Raw genomic sequence first — 16,911 nt, forward strand, 5'->3', positions numbered from 1 at the left:
GCTAGCAGGGAAAAGGAGGTGATTATCCCTCTGTATAAGGCAATGGTCAGGCCATGCCTTGAGTACTGCGTACAGGTCTGGAGGCCTCATTTTAGGAAGGATGTAGATTTACTTGAGCGTGTACAGTGAAGGGCAACAAGATTGGTGAGGGGAATGAAGGGATCCTCTTACCAAGAGAGGCTTAAGTTCTGCAAGTTCTTAAGTTCTAGGCACCTGTGCAGTGATCTGATTGAGGTGTATAAGGCCTTGAATGGGTTGAGCATGCTGAATTCTGATGAGAATCCTTCCACTTGTTCAGATTACGAACCTAAGGGGGCATACATTCAAATTAAGAAAAGACAGATGTAGAATAGATGTGCGGAAATTTGCCATTAGCCAGTGGGTGGTTAATTGCTGGATCAAACTTCCATCTGTCGGTGTGGAAGTTGATAGGTTAAATAAATTGAAGGAGGAACTGGACAGACATTTGTAGGAAATGGTGTGTGTTGTTTTTTTTTTTTTTTTGGCTGATGCTGCATAAGCTACCCATGCTTTCTTGCATCACATGCCACTACTACTACTATTGACTTGAGATTTATAGAAAAGATAATATTCCAGATAAAAAAAATTATTTATTTTTTTAATTTTTTTTAAAACTAAATTAATCATTTTGGAACAAGAAACAACTTTAAAAGACTTGTGCAAACAATTTCTTTTTTTAACCCAATGTTTAGTTATGAATGTCCATATGTATTGGGATTTTATATACTTGTTATTTTAAATTATGTATTGCTGTTATCTGATACACTAGGTTTAACATGTTTTGATTACTTATATGTGAATTTTGGTTAAAGAAGAATGAGACTAGTAAATCCCATAATGATGGTAGTGACAGTATACATTGATCTCGTTTTAAGAGGTGCTTTTTTTTTTCCCCCCACATATCAACAAAATCGAAAATATGAACATTAATTGCAAATAAAATGAATGTTAAACATTCATAAATACCAAATTTCAAACCACATGCATAGCTATACAATACGGTGCACCCCACTTTTCGATGTTAATCCGCTCCAGAGACAATATCATAATATGAACCCAATAACAAATTGTTTTTTGGTAATTTGTTCTACAACCTCGGGAGTTGAAAACTAATAAAAACTTTTAATTACATTAAAACTAATAATTTTGTTTTAGTAAAAACTAATAATGTAATTTATTAGTTTTTTAGTTTATTTATTATTAGTTTTAATAATAAATAAACTAAATTTAATAATAAATATAACTAATAAACTAATTTATTAGTTTATTAGTTATACAGTGACTATCCACTAGAAGTTTTGTATATGTAATATTAATTTTAACATAACAGTAATTTGGTTTATTCTTTTCTTTCTGTTTTTAAAATAACAGCCTGTGTATGGTCTGAGGATGAGTTCTGGAAAGGTGGTGCCTTCAAGGGATTTAAATTGGGGACCCATCAAGCTCTCAGCTGCCCACATCAATGTCAGAGCTTGCACTTGATCATCAGGCAGCACAGCAGCAATCCCCAAGGCAGAATGTGCTGGTCCCATAGGAGGCTAGTTGTCAGTGAGACTGGAAGTATACAGAAGCCTGGAATGCATATATAACATAAAAATAAAAAAAAATCCATGAGGAGGATTCTAAGTTGGATGAATAATGAAGGTACCAGACTTCTTGAGCAGAAAAAGATAGCATGGAAAAGTTAGAGCAGTAAAGACTGAAGCCTATAACAGCTACAAATTGATCTGTAGTAGTGTTACACAAAAGGTTAGGCTGGCAAAGGCAGATTATGAGAAATTGCTGGCAAAGAGAACAAAGAGTGAGGATAAGGAATTCACATATACAAAGAAGAGAAGGATCAGATCAATGTCCATTACATAAGGATCAGATAGGACCTTTATGTAATGGACATGGGGTAGTGTTGGATACCTCATTGATTTTGAATATGAACTCAACAGTTACTTTGCATCAATATTTACAGAAGAAAACCCTTTATGTCAATGAGAAATTATGGAGTGAAGTTGAAAAATATGTAATGATATTGAAATTTAATATGATTATTTAATGAAAAAAAACTGAGCTTACAGGTGATTAATGCTCCTGGGGTTGAATGCATATACCCTATAATTTTAAGGGAGGCAGGAAGTGAGTGCATTAAACCATTAAGGCTGATTATGAGAGCATCACTGGGCTCGGAAGAGATTGGATCGGAAAAGTGCCAATCTTTGACCAATACATAAAGGTGGTTCTCAGTGTGTAGTGGGAAATTACTGATCGGTCAGTCTAACTTCATTATTAGGGGAAAATCATTGAGGCAATGATCATGGGTGGAATTCAGGATCATTTAGATAGAAGTGGAATTTTGAAGTGTACATGGCATGCTTTGTAAAGGGAAAACTATGTTTAACAAATCTGGTTAGCTATTTTGACAGGGTCACTCATGAGCTGGATTTATGGAATAATTTCGACATTGTTTATTTAGATTTCAGCAAAGCATTTGATTCAGTCCCACATAAGTGCTTACTTTAAGCTGAAACAGGTTGGAATTACAGGGAAAATCCTTCGATGGATAGCAGGATTGCTTCAGGGCTGAAGGCAGAGGGTTGTGATGAATGGCTATTCCTCAGATTGGGTTAGTTCAAGAAGTGGGGTTCTCCAAGGATTAGTATTGGGACCACAGTTTTTGATTTTTCTTAAATGACTTCGATGAAGGGATAATGGTGTGATGATGTCTAAGTTTGCAGATGGTGCAAAGATTGATAGTAGTTAGTGATCACAACCAAGCAGTGCTTCTTCAGAGTGACCTAGTTAGACTTCAGGGATGGTCAGAAAAGTGGGCTATGCTTTAATTCAGCAAAATGCAAGGTCTTACACCTGGGGAACAGCAACCCCAGAATAACATATATGCTTGGTGGAATTGAAGTAAAGTCAGTAGTTGAAGAAAGGGACTTGGGAGTTACGATACTGTCAGACATGAAGCTCTAAGAGCATTGTAAACAAGTTGCAAGGAAGGCCCATGGTGTCCTATCAATGATTTATTGAACATAGAATTTGAATGTCTAAGACCACCATAGTCACCTTTATGAAAGCAAAAATCTTTCCCTTTATGCCTGATGGTACTTAGATCTTTAAGAAAATCTCACGTCAGTACACTGTGACATAGTGGTTCCTTTATCTGCTGGTTGTTATGCATGAATAATCACTGCTGATAATTAGAGTATTACTCCCTCTGGCTGCCTCTTGAACATTCTGCTGTAGAAAACAGTCGATAAATCCACAAAAGTCTTGCTAGTGTGCAAGTGACAAAACCCTCAAGTTCCAGTCAATATCTGAAAGTTAATCCCACATTATAAAGACATTCTGATTTACCGGCCCACTATTTCTTTGTACAGTTGTTCATTGTACTCATCAGAGTCATTAGACCTATAACACACCCCTACTCATTTTTGCTTTTGCAGTGCTTATATCACATCAGACTGACTGAACATTACACTGGCCACCCATGTCAACTGGATGCACTGCCTTGAATTATGTGTTTCCTAACTAACAGCATAACCCATCCTCCCTTTTTGTATACACTGTACTCTCCAAATTCAGCATTCCTTACATCTGTGTGACCTGTCTTTGATATCCCAACAATATCTGCCTTTGATGTCTTGACCAGCACTTCAAATTCATCAGATTTATGTACTATACTCCTAGCATTCATGCATCATTTCTTACTCTTAGTTATCTGAACACAGCCTGTATATCTACTTGTTCCATGATGACTCCCAGCAGTTGCTGGGTATTTCAAGGCTTTTGCTTTCCAGGCTGCTACTGCTCATTCCAATAGAAGCAGTGCAAGAATCACTTTCACATCTGCCTGTGACTATTGTTAATCTATTGGTCTATGTATCTCCCCAAGCTAGCAGTTTTCCAACCCACTTAACACTGCCTTGATAGCATCAGCAAATATTCTTGCAAACTTCCTATATAAGTGTATCCCACCTCTGTAGAAGCAGTTGCTCCTGTTAACAAGCACAGACCATGCCAAGAAAAATTCTACCCCATGAGGCTTACACATTCTCTCCAGTACTGAATTGATTGATAAGGCTCTCATTGTATACTCCCTCCTATTGGGTCTAAATTTCAGATTTTTCACTCTAAAATCTGCTTGTAATATCTATACAATTTCCATGTATGTTGGTTTCCTCCCCCTCCTGTAAAATGATGTAAATAAGTAAAAATACAGATGGAGGGAGGAATAAAAGTTTTCTAACCAAAATTGAGATAGAGATAAAAGCATGACTGTAGAAATAATCTCCTTACAGTCCTTATTGTCCACTAGCATGTAGGACTGGACTAACTAGGTTAAAAGCAGTGCAATTGGAATGAAAGTACATTACTTGGGCATTCTGGGATTGTAATGACACAGTTCATACTGGGGGAGGGACCCTGGAAACTAAACTGATAACTGTTAATTTATATGGAAATAACTTAAATTTAGAAACTAAGAAATAAAATAAAATTAGTTCTGAATCTCTAATGTTACAATGCATGCACACAAGTGTGTGTGTGTGTGTGTGTGTGTGTGTGTGTGTGTGTGTGTGTGTGTGTGTGTGAGAGAGAATTAGCAATGGCATTTTTCCTCTTGCTGAGACTCCACACATGAGGTAGCATTAATTCAAATTGACCAAAGATGGTTGCAGGATAGGTGTGTGGAAGCCAGCAGGTAGTTGATTGTTGGAACAAACTTCTATCTATGGTTGTGGAAGTGGGTGGTTTAAATTTGTGGAGGGTATGGTTGGGTGAAGGGCATAGTGTGTGTGTGTTTTTTTTTTTTTTTTTACCGTTGCCCTATAAGCTTGCTTTCTTGTTTCATTTGCGACTACTACTATACTTGGATGTGGAGGGTGCAACAAAGTGAGAAAGTTGTGCTGCCTAGCATATTTGACAGGTTAACTCTGTAATTGTATTGTGGGATCAGTTATTCACTTAGACGTGAAAATAATCTCATAGTCTGTATTGAAACATTTTGTACTAGAGCAGGGTAATATACTGGTTGTGTATAGAGCTAATTTCATCAGCATGGTAGTTTCGATAAATTAAATTAAATCAATTATTGTCCCATTGCACTTCTCTTCCTAAACTGATAGAGCAATCCATCATTCACACTCCTACACTATCTGTAAACCTTCCATCTGATCAGTGATCACCATTATGGATTCTGTAAATCCACTGGTGATATACTGGTTTTATGTTACCCATATGTGGACAAATTCAGTGAAAAAGGTTGAAACTCAAGCAGTTGTGCTTGACATTTCAAAGGCTTTTGATCATGTTTGTCATAAAGGTCTTCTAAAAATAAGCTTTCATTTTATGTTTTGGCAAATGATTTTTGTAATTGGGATCCAGTTTTCTCTCTGACTGCTTCTTGCTATGGATGATGGCTCTGTCTTAACTTTTCCACTAATGCTGGTGTTTCCCTAAGATTCAGTTCTTTCTCCTACTCTTTACCTCTTTTACATTACTGATCTTCTATTGACTGGAAATCTTATCCGTAGTTTTTCTGATGATATTACATTTCATTCCACCTCCAATTCGGGAAATATTGCCCTGCACAAATAGCTCCAACTTCAAGTATCCACTACCAATTCCTTAATTCTGATCTCCAGGTAATTCTCCAATTTACAGGAAAGGCGTGGGGCAGAGATAACTTAGTTAATTTCAATCCTTCTAAAACTGTCCCAGCTTATCTTGCAAAAAATATTCTTCTGCTCCTATGATTATCTTCAACAACACACATTTATGTCAAAATTATACATCTCTATTAGGGATTACTGACTTCTCTCTCTCTCTCTCTCTCTCTCTCTCTCTCTCTCTCTCTGCATAAACATGTTAAAGTGTTGCTTAATCTGTATCTAAAGAACTGGGTTTTTTCGAAAGCTCTCGGCATTACTTGTCTTCCAAATGGTTATTTACTCTTTACAAATCTGAAATCAGCCCTACCATGGGATATTGTTTCTTCATCTAAGGCATGCACTCATAACCTCTTTCTGGCTTCTAGACTCCATTCAGAAGATGGAAGTTAGGTTAATTTATGACTCCTCTCTTACGAAGTCTCTCCACATCTGCCTTGTAGATGTTCTGTTTCTACTGCATGCCTTTTCTATAGATATTTCTGTGGGCACTGTTCTTCTGAATTGGCCTCTTATTACTCCCACTCTCTTCCAAAGTAGTCCAAATATGTGCTGCAATTAGTCAACATCCATTTAGTGTAACTTTGAAATCACAAACCAACTTTGTCTTTCTCATTTATCCCTTCAAGTTTCATTTTTTGGAATAACCTCCCTTCACATGTATTTCCTGAAAATTACAATCTCAGAAATTCAAGTCTAATGTCAACAATATATCTTCTTTCATTTTCTCAACCTTCAACCCACACACACAGTACTAAGGATTATAGGTTCTAATACCTTTCATGTTTGGGGTTTTCTTTTAAAAAAAAAAAAAAAAAAAAATACATGAAGATAATAGGTGCATTATGCATATATGCCATTGTGCCTAATAAAAAAAAAAAAAAAAAAAAATAGTGAAAAGTGAAGTGGTGATAATGAGAAGTAATAATTGTAGGTTGTAGCTTGATATAAAATTGCTTAGTTTCAAAAAGGTATATTGTCTAACCTTTTTTAATTGGTATTTAAAAATTGGTGTGCACATTTTTATTCTTGATATATGAATAAAATGCATCTTTGTGGATTTAATAAATACGGTATTTTTATAGTGATAAGATTCTACCTTGTATGGTGCTCTAGTAGAGTGCTTGCTGGTGGGTTATTGCTTATTAGTGGGATTAGTTTAAATTAAAATTTGTCATAATGTATATTTCATATGTATACTTATAAAATAATTTAATCAAGACCATCTTAATATTTAGCCATCAAAGAGTACACGGCATCCTAATCGCAAGACAAATCGAACAGAAGGTGACATTGCAAGGTAAGTTTTTCTCCTTTGATGCTAATTTTAGATGTCCTTTGTAAGTATTTCTCCCCAACATTGTTTTTAAACTACTTATTCATTTTTAATGTTCTTATGACCCAAATTTTGGGTTTGAGAGTAGCCTGTGCGGCCGCAGCTGTTTTGCAGCTCCTGGAGAAGAGAAGTTTTTTTTCTGATTTATTTTCTGTTTTATTAGCTTAAATTGGCATATTTAGTTATTTTTTAAAGTAGTTTTATATTCATAGTTATGATACTTAGTTTAAAGTTTAACTTGATAGAGATTTTGTGGGTATTACTTAGTGTCGGTAACGGTATCAAATCCACGTGTTACAAATTGCAGCTCTGTTGAACGAGAGGTTTTTAACTGTATTTAGCCGATTTATTAACCAATTGTTATATCAAATTATTATCTATAAGTAGCTATAGACCTAGTCAGGATCCTTAGTTTATTCTAAATTGAGACAGCGAGATTTGGAAGTTAATCAATACTTAAAAGAGTCCGTAGAAGTACCGTTCGTAATTACCGCCATTGTAACACGATGCAGCATATCCGGAATTCTATAGCATTAGCTTTGTATAGTATAGTGCATAATATAATATTGTCAATTAATCAGTAAATCTATTAATCTTGTTAAACTTCATTGTCAATTAAATTGTACTTTTATCTATATATATATATATATAACGACTTAGAATACAAATGTAACAAATAATTAATACATAACTTGATACAGAAGTTATATAAAGGGAACTCGTAGATAACACTCGATACTGAAAAATAAATATAGCGTTATAACTGTGTTAGGATACGAGTTTAAGGTTTTAATTTTGTTCTGAAATTGTAATTTTATTGAATTTTATTGTAATTAAATCGAAATCATGACTCAAAACAGAGCAGCAAAGCAAAAGGCTCAAGCTAATGGGAGTGCTGTGGCTCAGAGAACTGAGGGGGCAGTTGCCCTCTGAATCACAGCCTTTTAAGATGCACTGTTTGCTTGATGTTTGCGGACCATTCGGGTACGGGACATGATACTGCCATGGGGGATGTCATTGTGTGTGCATGATGCAAGGAGTGCAAGGAAATTAGGTGACAACTCAGTGTTGTTATGGGCCTATATGAGACCTTGAAGGACAGGGTGGATGCCCTCAAAGGAAATAAATTGAGGGGCCCATCAAGCTCTCAGCTGCCCACATCAACGCTAGAGCTTGCACCTGGTCATCTTGCAACACAGAGGCAGCCCCCAAGGCAGAATGCACTGGTCCCACAGGAACTAGTAGTTGTTGGTGACTCTATTGTCAGGGAAACGGGGAACATGCTTTGTAAAAAGGAAAGGTGGAACAGGACCAGGGTATGTCTGCCAGGGGCGAAGGTTGATGACGTTGTAGAGCGGATATCATCTTTTAAGGGCACAAAAGGTGATATAGTTGTACATATTGGCACTAATGATATTAAGAGTAGGAGACCAGCGGAATTACTTAACAAGTACAGGTCACTGTTGAAAAAAAGCCATGAAGTAGGGTTGAATTTGAAAGTGTCTGCAATTCTGCCCAGACACGATAGGAGGGAGTATATGATGAGAGCCTTGTCGATCAATTCGGCCCTGGAAAGATTGGCTCAAGGGGTAGAATTTTTTTTTCAGCCTGGACTGTACTTGTTAACAGGAGAGATTGCTTCTACAGGGATGGGATACACTTAAATAGAAAGGGTGCAAGAATATTTGCTGATGCTATCGAGGCAGTGTTAGGTGGGTCGGAAAACTGCTAGCTTGGGGGGAGATAAAGACAAATAGATTAACAGTAGCCACTGGCAGAGGTGAAAGAGATTCTTGCACTGCTTCTATTGGAATGAGCAGAAGCCTGAAAAACAATATGCAGGATATTTCAGAGACTGCTGGAAGTCATTGCGGTACAAGTAAACACATGGGTTGTGTTAGGGTAGGTAAGAATAGAAACAGGTGCATGTACACCAATGCTAGGAGTTTAGTAAATGAATTTGAGGTTTTGCTCAAAACATCAAAGGCAGATATTGTTGGGATATCAGAGACATGGTGTCACACAGATAAGGAATACAGAACTGGAATTTGGGGAGTACAAAATCTACAGACAGGATAGGGAGGAGGGGTTATGCTATTAGTTAAAAAAACACAAAATTGGAGGAAGTGAAGCGAGTCGACATCAATGGACAGGGCAGTGTCGAGCCAGTTTAGTGTGACAGAAGCATGGGTAAATCAAAATTGAGAGTAGGAGTGTGCTATAGGCCTAATGACTCATGAGTATAATAAGATACTGCACAGGGAAATAGAATGGGCCAGTAAATCAGAGAGTCTTATAATGGGGAAATTTTAATTTCCCAGATATTGACTGGAATTTCTGTGTTGGTCACTCACACACTAGCAAGGATTTTGTGGATTTATTGGATGATTGTTTTCTACACCAGCATGTTCGGGAGGCAACTAGAGGGAGTAATACTCTTGATCTGATTATCAGTAGCGATTCTTCATGCATTAAGAATCTGCAGATCAAGGAACCACTAGGTGGCAGTAATCACAGTGTGCTGAAGTGGGATTTACTCAAGGAGGTAACTATCATCAGAGGTAAAGGGAAGGGTTTTTGCTTTCGTTAAGGTGACTATGATGGGCTGAGACAGTAATTAAATTCTATACAGTGGGACCAGTTGATGATGTTACCAACAGCAAATTCAAAATGGGAAGCATTCAAGGAACTAATCTTGGAAGCTACCAGGCTTTACATACCAACCAAGAAATATTGTTCAAGGTTTAGGCCTAAATGGTTGTCAGATGAACTAATGAGACATATGGCAGAGAAGAAAAATGCATGGGATACATACAAATTAATGGGTGACATGGAAGCCTATGATAGATATAAGTTGGTCTGTAACCAAGTCACAAAGGAGATTAGGCAGGCAAAGGCAGATTATGAGAAATCTTTGGCAAAGGATGCAAAGAAAAACAGAAAATAGTTTACCTAGAGCTTCTTTGGACTCAAGAAGGAAATGGATGAATCAGATTGGTCCACTGGATGTTGATGGTTCAACATTTGAGGATCTTGCTCAGGTGGCTAACAATCTAAACGAGTATTTTGCATCTACATTCACACATGAGGAGTTATTCAGGAAGGGGAATGTCGTAGGTGAAGTAAACATTGGCAGTGAGCTAGATGATTTTCTAATAACTGAGAGGAAAGTGGAGGAGAAATTGTTGAGGATAAACATAAAAAAGGCACCCGGGGTGGATGGGATCTATCCAGTTATAGTAAAGGAGGCAGCAAAGGAATTAAGCAAACCCCTAGCCATAATTATGAGAGCTTCTTTGGACTCAGGGGAGGTACCCATAGACTAGAGATGTGCAAATGTAATCCCAATTCACAATGGAGGATCAAAGGCTGACACAAGTAGCATTAGTAGAGGCATTTGATGCAAGAAAGCAAGCTTATGCAGCATCAGCCAAAAAAATTAAAGTAAAATAAAAAATAACCACTTCCACTTCACCCCTCTGTTCGTTCGAAATACCTGTCCAGCCGAGCCTTAAACTTATTTAGGCTATCAACTTCCACGACAAGGGATGGAAGTCTGTTCCAACCACCCGCTGGCTAAAGGCAAATTTCCGCACATCTATCCTACATCTGTCTTTCCTCAATTTGAATTTTTCCTCAAGTAATTATAGACCTGTTAGTTTAACTTCAGTTCTAGGAAAATTAATGGAGGCACTGGTTAAAGAAGCACTGCAGGATCATCTGGACAAGAATTCAGTTATAGCTCAGATACAGCATGGTTTTGTTAAGGGCAGGTCTTGTCTGACCAATTTGATTGGATACTATGATGTAGTCACAAAAGAACTGGATGCAGGGAATAACTTTGATATTATATATTTGGATCTTAGAAAGGCTTTTGATACTGTTGTGCATGGAAGACTGTTGCACAAATTGGAGCAGTGTGGCATTGGAGGCAAATTGCTGCTATGGATAAAGGGATGGTTGAGTGGCAGAAGACAGAGTGGTAATCAGTGTACACTGCTCACTGTGGACTAATGTTATTAGTGGAGTTCCTCAGGGTTCAGTGTTGGGTCCATTGTTGTTTTCTGTATTTATAAATGATATAGATGATGGTATATCAAGCTTAATGTCCAAGTTTGCAGACTATACGAAGGTTGGCAGGGTTGTCAAGGACACTACTGACACTATGCTGCTGCAACAGGATCTGGAAAGGTTGAGCAGATGGGCTGAGAGGTGGCAAATGAAGTTTAACATTGACAAATGTAAAGTACTACATATGGGGAAACAGTAACCCCATATCAACTCTGTGGTACTATGCTGACAGTGGTAGAGAATGAAAAGGACCTGGGGGTAATTATGCCAGCAGATATGAAGTTCTCTGAGCAGTGCAGACGAGCTGCAAGAGTAGCTCATGGTGTCTTGTCAATGATATACAGGAATTTTTCTAGCAGGGATAGGGATGTGATTATTCCGTTGTATAAGGCATTGGTCAGGCCACACCTTGAGTACTGTATACAGGTCTGGAGACCTCATTTCAAGAAGGATGTAGAGTTGCTGGAACGAGTACAGAGAAGGGCAACAAGATTAGTGAATGGAACAAAGGGTTGCTCTTACGAAGAAAGGCTTAAGTTTTGCAAATTACAGAGTCTGGAGACTAGGCATCGGCAAGGTGATCTGATAGAGGTGTACAAGGCTTTGAATGGCTTGAGCATGCTCAATGCCGATGGGATTCTTCCTCTAGCTCAGAATAATCACCTGAGAGGGCATAAATTCAAATTGAGGTAGGACGGATGTCGGATAGATGTGCGGAAATTTGCCTTTAGGGTATTCATTTCTCGGATTACCAATGGAACGATGAGGGCAGTGAAGAGGAGGCTGGTTGGAGTCCCCATGTGGGACTCCAACCAAGATTACTTTGCAGTATTGTGAGTTACCTGCAGACAGTTTCACTATGTGGCTATACAGCAGAGATGTCAGGAAAGCCAAGATGTCACCACCTATTTGATAGTGGTTCTCTAGTAGCTTTAGGAGAGATGGTATGTGCACGTCATAGAATGCAGATTCAATGTCTACTTAGGTGGTTGCTAGTTCTTCTCTATTCTCAAAGGCTGTGATGATTCTGTTGGTAGTTTCTAGAAGATCAGTCACAGTTTATCTGTGTGAAAGTGTGTAGTGAATTTGTGTGGGGTTATTTGGCAGCAGTATTTTTTATACCCGCTTCAACAGGCAGGATGAGTTTGAGATTGGCCTGTAGTGTTTCACCTGTGATGGGTTTGAATTTTTGGCCCTGGCTTGACTAGTTATTCCTTCCATTGGTATGGGAAGCAGCAGTTAGAGAGCACAGAGTAAAAAATATATAATAGAGCTTGTAGTATGTAAGGACTTAGGCTCTTGAGCATAAATTGCAGGATCCCATCAGGTCCAGTAGTAACAGTTGCTGGCAGTGAGTTTATGGCAGTAACCAGATCTTGTCTTGATATTAATTTGGTGGTGAGCGGATCAAAGATGGTGTCAGATGTTTTTAGCCAAAGCTGATCATCTTGGTTGACTGTAAACCTGGTGAGGTAATCAATCCAGCTTTGGGGATCAAGTTGTGGAGAGAAACCTGAAGGAGTATCCTTATAAGGCACTCTCCTGGTGCGTATGGTCCTGTCAAGATTTGATTTGATAGCTTTGGATTTCTGGAAGTTAAACTATGCTCGAGCTCTCGAGTAGGAAATTCTGCCTGTATCATTCTGAGACTGCTTCCACAATTTGTGCAGGTGTTGCTTAAGACGAGCTTCTTAAGGTTATGGGACCTGGAGAAGCTCTTGGGTCACAATCTCTCCATACTTTTAGAGTGTGGAGAGATTGACCTTTCTTGTTGGCACAGCTTGTCACAGAGACAATCCATTTGGTAAGCAGAGTAACAGCTAGCTTAACATTGCATGACTCGAGGATCGACCAAGGTATAAGCGAGGCTGCCTCTTGTATTTATGCAGACCAAATATTTCAGCTTTCACTGCCTTGTAGATGCTTAAACTTTTGAGCAATGGCAAATTTAAGCCACCAATGCTGTAGTGCCCCATTGGATTGTTGAAAGAAAAATCCAGATTTGGAAATGTTGAATGCACGCTCAGATGCCCAACATTTTCATCTTTTCTGACATTTTCCTGACCTTGAAAATTAATTTTTCTAGTATTCTGTAAAGAGGATGTGACAAACTTTTCACCTGGACTGTCTTGTTTGAGGACTTCCTCATCTGCTACTTTTAAGAAACTTCTCTGTCAACCCCATTCATAAATTAGTACATAATCCATTCTCATAATTCACAAGAATGATTATTAAACATAACACAGCCATGGATTAGTTCATAATCCCTGGCTGTGTTATGTTTACAGATTAGTTCATAATTCATGGCTCTTATGCTTTTGTATCTTTTTGGCAGGATGGAATGAATGTCCCAATTAATGTTTGACTAATGTACAATAGAAATGTAATACTGGACTAAATGGCCAACTATTGTGTTAATTCTCCTGATTGGATTTATTTGGGTATATGTGGGGGTGGGAATAATTAAGTGTTTTCAGAACTTGTACTTGATTTGCTTTGTCTGTGGCCTACAAATTAGTTTTTTTTACAAGATTTTTAGATTTTACAAGATTTGTCGTTCTACCTTATTTTGGAGATTTCAATACTGGATCATGGAATTCTGCATCAATGCAAAAAATTAAAATAATTTGGGCTGCTTAGGGGACTGAAATTATTTATTGTGGTTTCTAATTACATTATTTTATGGAGGGGGGAAATATAATGGTATCTGTTTTTATATATATATGGCAAAAATTTTTTTTTACTCATTTATTTTAGGAGGGTACCATCGTCAACCGAAGTAACAACTACTGTATTGGCTTCCAAGGGGGTTTGTAGTGCCTTTGATAATGGTTTTCGCGGTTTTGATAATATTCCATTTGATGATCCTTCTTGTGATCCCTACTGTGATACACTGTTTCCACAAAGAGGTCAGAGAAAACCACTCTATGAACGTTGCAGCAGCATTAACTCCCTCCCACTGCGAGATGATCTCTACACAAGTAGGTCACTCATTTCCACTCCTGCCAGCACTGACACCTGTGCACAGTCTTCCCTTCCCTCATCAGTGAATGCTGAAAGTTTGTCTGAAGGAAATTTGATGAGCAACAGGTACAGCTTTCAAGAATCTTCACCGCTTTCTTCTCCTGCTATGTCATACAGGTATGTTTTAAAGTTGGCTGTTTTTCCTTTTTATAAATTACTTTGAGTATTAAATACATCAAAAAGATAGTGTTTAACACTGTAATAATGTGGCTTTTTAGATTGTCAGGTATTGTCTATACAAGTGACTCAGTCAATTTGTTAATCTTATTGTGTTGTCTTGTATTTATTTTTATGAACACTTTTGATAGTACAGTATAACAAAATTTGAGAATAATGTTAATAGCAGTTACACAATTTTATTAATTTTGTAATTAAATTGTTTCCTAAGAAACATTTCTTATATATAAGAGTTGCTTGAAGTAGAGGAATAAACAGTTCAGAGATGTACATCTCTGTAAAGCATGGGTTGAAAATAATTTCTTTTAATTCATGAAAAAAAATAAATAAATAAAAAAAAAGGTAGCAAAGCCTTTGAATTCCTGACATCTTCAATTCCTTATTTCAATTTTTGAAGATGAGCAACATGCACAGTTCTTCTGTTATAAATTAGTTTAGTTTATAATAGAAGGTAAGTTTTAAAGTTTGTTTATATAAATTGTTTTCAGTTCAGAATATATCGAAAAATAGTGAGTAGCACCATAATAATGTATGTAGCAGTTGCATGATGGGAGATCAGAGCTGTAGTACTTGTTTGTACTGCTTGAGATCTGCAGATTTACTTAGTACAGGTCAATGTTGCAAAAAAAGTCATGAGTTAGGGTTAAATATGAAAGTGTCTGCAATTCTGCCCAGACACAATAGGAGGGAGTACATGATAATAGCCTTGTCAATCAGTTTGGCCCTGGAGGGAACTTGCAAGGCTCATGGGGTAGAATTTTTTTTTTTTTTTTTTTTTTTTTTTTCAGCATGGTCTGTGCTTGTTAACAGGAGAGACTGCTTCTACAGGGATGGGATACACTTAAATAGAAAGGGTGGAAGAATATTTGCTGATGCTATTGGGGCAGTGTTAGGTGGGTTGGAAAACTGCTAGCTTGGGGGGGGATTCACAGACTAAAAGGTTGCAAGTAGATGCAGGCAGAGGTGAAGGTGATTCTTGCACTACTTCTATTAGAATAAGCAGCAGCCTAGAGCGAGAGGTGCTGGGGGTTTCAGGGACTGGTGGCAGTCATCGTGAAACAGGTGGGTATGTAGGATGTGTTAGGGTAACTAAGAATAGGTGAATGTATACCAATGCTAGAAGGATAGTAAATAAATTTGATGAATTTGAAGTGTTGGTCAAGACATCAAAGGCAGATATTGTTGGGATATCAGAGACTTGGTGTCACACAGATATTAGGAATGCAGAATTGGAATTTAGGGAGTACAATGTGTACAGAAAGGATAGGAAGGGAGGAGGGGTTATGCTGTTAATTAAGAAAAACAAAATCAAAAGAAGTTCATCCAGTTGATATAGATGGACAGTGCACTGTTGAATCAGTTTGGTGTGACATAAGCACTGGGAAAGAAAAAAATGAGTAAGTGTGTGTTATAGGCCTAATGTATCTGAGTATAATGAGCAATTGTGCAGAGAAATAGTGGGCCAGTAAATCAGTGTCTTATATTGGGGAGGTTTTAATTTCCCGGAGATTGACTGGAATTTGTGGGTTGATCACTCGCACACTAGCAAGGCTTTTGTGGATTCATTGGATGATTGTTTTCTACAGCAGCATGTTTGGGAGGCAACTAGAAGGAGTAATACTCTTGATCTGATTATAAGTAGTGATTCTTCATGCATTAAGAATCTGCACATAAAAGAACCACTAGGTGGCAGTGATCACAGTGTGCTGAAGTGGGATTTACTCAGAGGTAAGTACCATCCGGGGTAAAGGGAAGGGTTTTTGGTTTTGTAAAGGCGACTACAGTGGTCTGAGACAGTATTTAAATTCTATACAGAGGGACCAACTGATGATGTTAACAACAGCAAATTCAAAATGGGAAGCATTCAAAGAACTTATCTTGGAAGCAACTAGGCTTTACATACCAACTAAGAAATATTGTTCAAGGTTTAGGCCTAAATGGATGTCAGGTGAACTAATGAGGCATATGGCAGAGAAGAAAAATGCATGGGATACATACAAATTAACATGTGACACAGAAGCCTATGATAGATAAAAGTTGAGGCCCCGGGTGCCAAGCGATTGTGACTGAGCGATTTCTCTGTGCTATTACTGCGATTTCTCAAAAGTGATTTATAGTTATTTTGCGTTCTTGGCGTTAATAAATCTATTCATTTAAAAACAGCTCTTGTTACAAAAACACTTGTACAGAGCAAGAAAGGAAAGGCACCTTTCTTTATTTCTTCTAGTTTACTACTAACCACTTACTACTTTTCGCTTGGTCACACCAGGCACTGCTCCTGCCTCCCCGTGGCGGGGCCGGTAACCTTGCCAGAAAAGTTCATCTGCCAGGGGCTAAGAGGAGCCAACATGGAACAAAGTATGTTTCCAACTTTAGAGCCGTCGAGCTGTCGGCCAAACACCGAAAATGACCATGACCAAGACCATGATTCGTCGCAAGCAAAGAGGTTGAAAACCAATCCCTCGGCGACAGACTTACCTGCATTCTTAATTATGCACTCACTATCTGACCAGCCTCTCAGTAAGCTATCCCCGTTTTTAATCCAAAAACACCTGGAAAGTATTGCAGGGTCTCCCAAGACGGTTAAGAGACTGCAATCAGGGGACTTACTTATTGAAA

At 37.9% G+C, this 16,911-nt stretch overlaps 1 protein-coding gene across 3 annotated transcripts in view; it reads left to right on the top strand.

Annotated features, from left to right (window-relative positions):
- The window catches only part of LOC150080488 (uncharacterized), a 169,178-nt gene that overhangs the window by 106,530 nt on the left and 45,737 nt on the right, over positions 1-16,911 (top strand). For all 3 annotated transcript variants that reach the window (XM_090381855.1, XM_090381853.1, XM_090381854.1), the window contains exons 6-7: positions 6,923-6,984; positions 13,849-14,232. In XM_090381855.1, the coding sequence (XP_090237981.1) occupies positions 6,923-6,984; positions 13,849-14,232 (446 nt within the window). The remainder of the gene's footprint in view (positions 1-6,922; positions 6,985-13,848; positions 14,233-16,911) is intronic.

Source organism: Mastigoproctus giganteus, chromosome 9 (genome assembly GCF_048544385.1).
Source record: "Mastigoproctus giganteus isolate SK-2022 chromosome 9, ASM4854438v1, whole genome shotgun sequence".
Lineage (NCBI taxonomy): Eukaryota > Metazoa > Arthropoda > Arachnida > Uropygi > Thelyphonidae > Mastigoproctus > Mastigoproctus giganteus.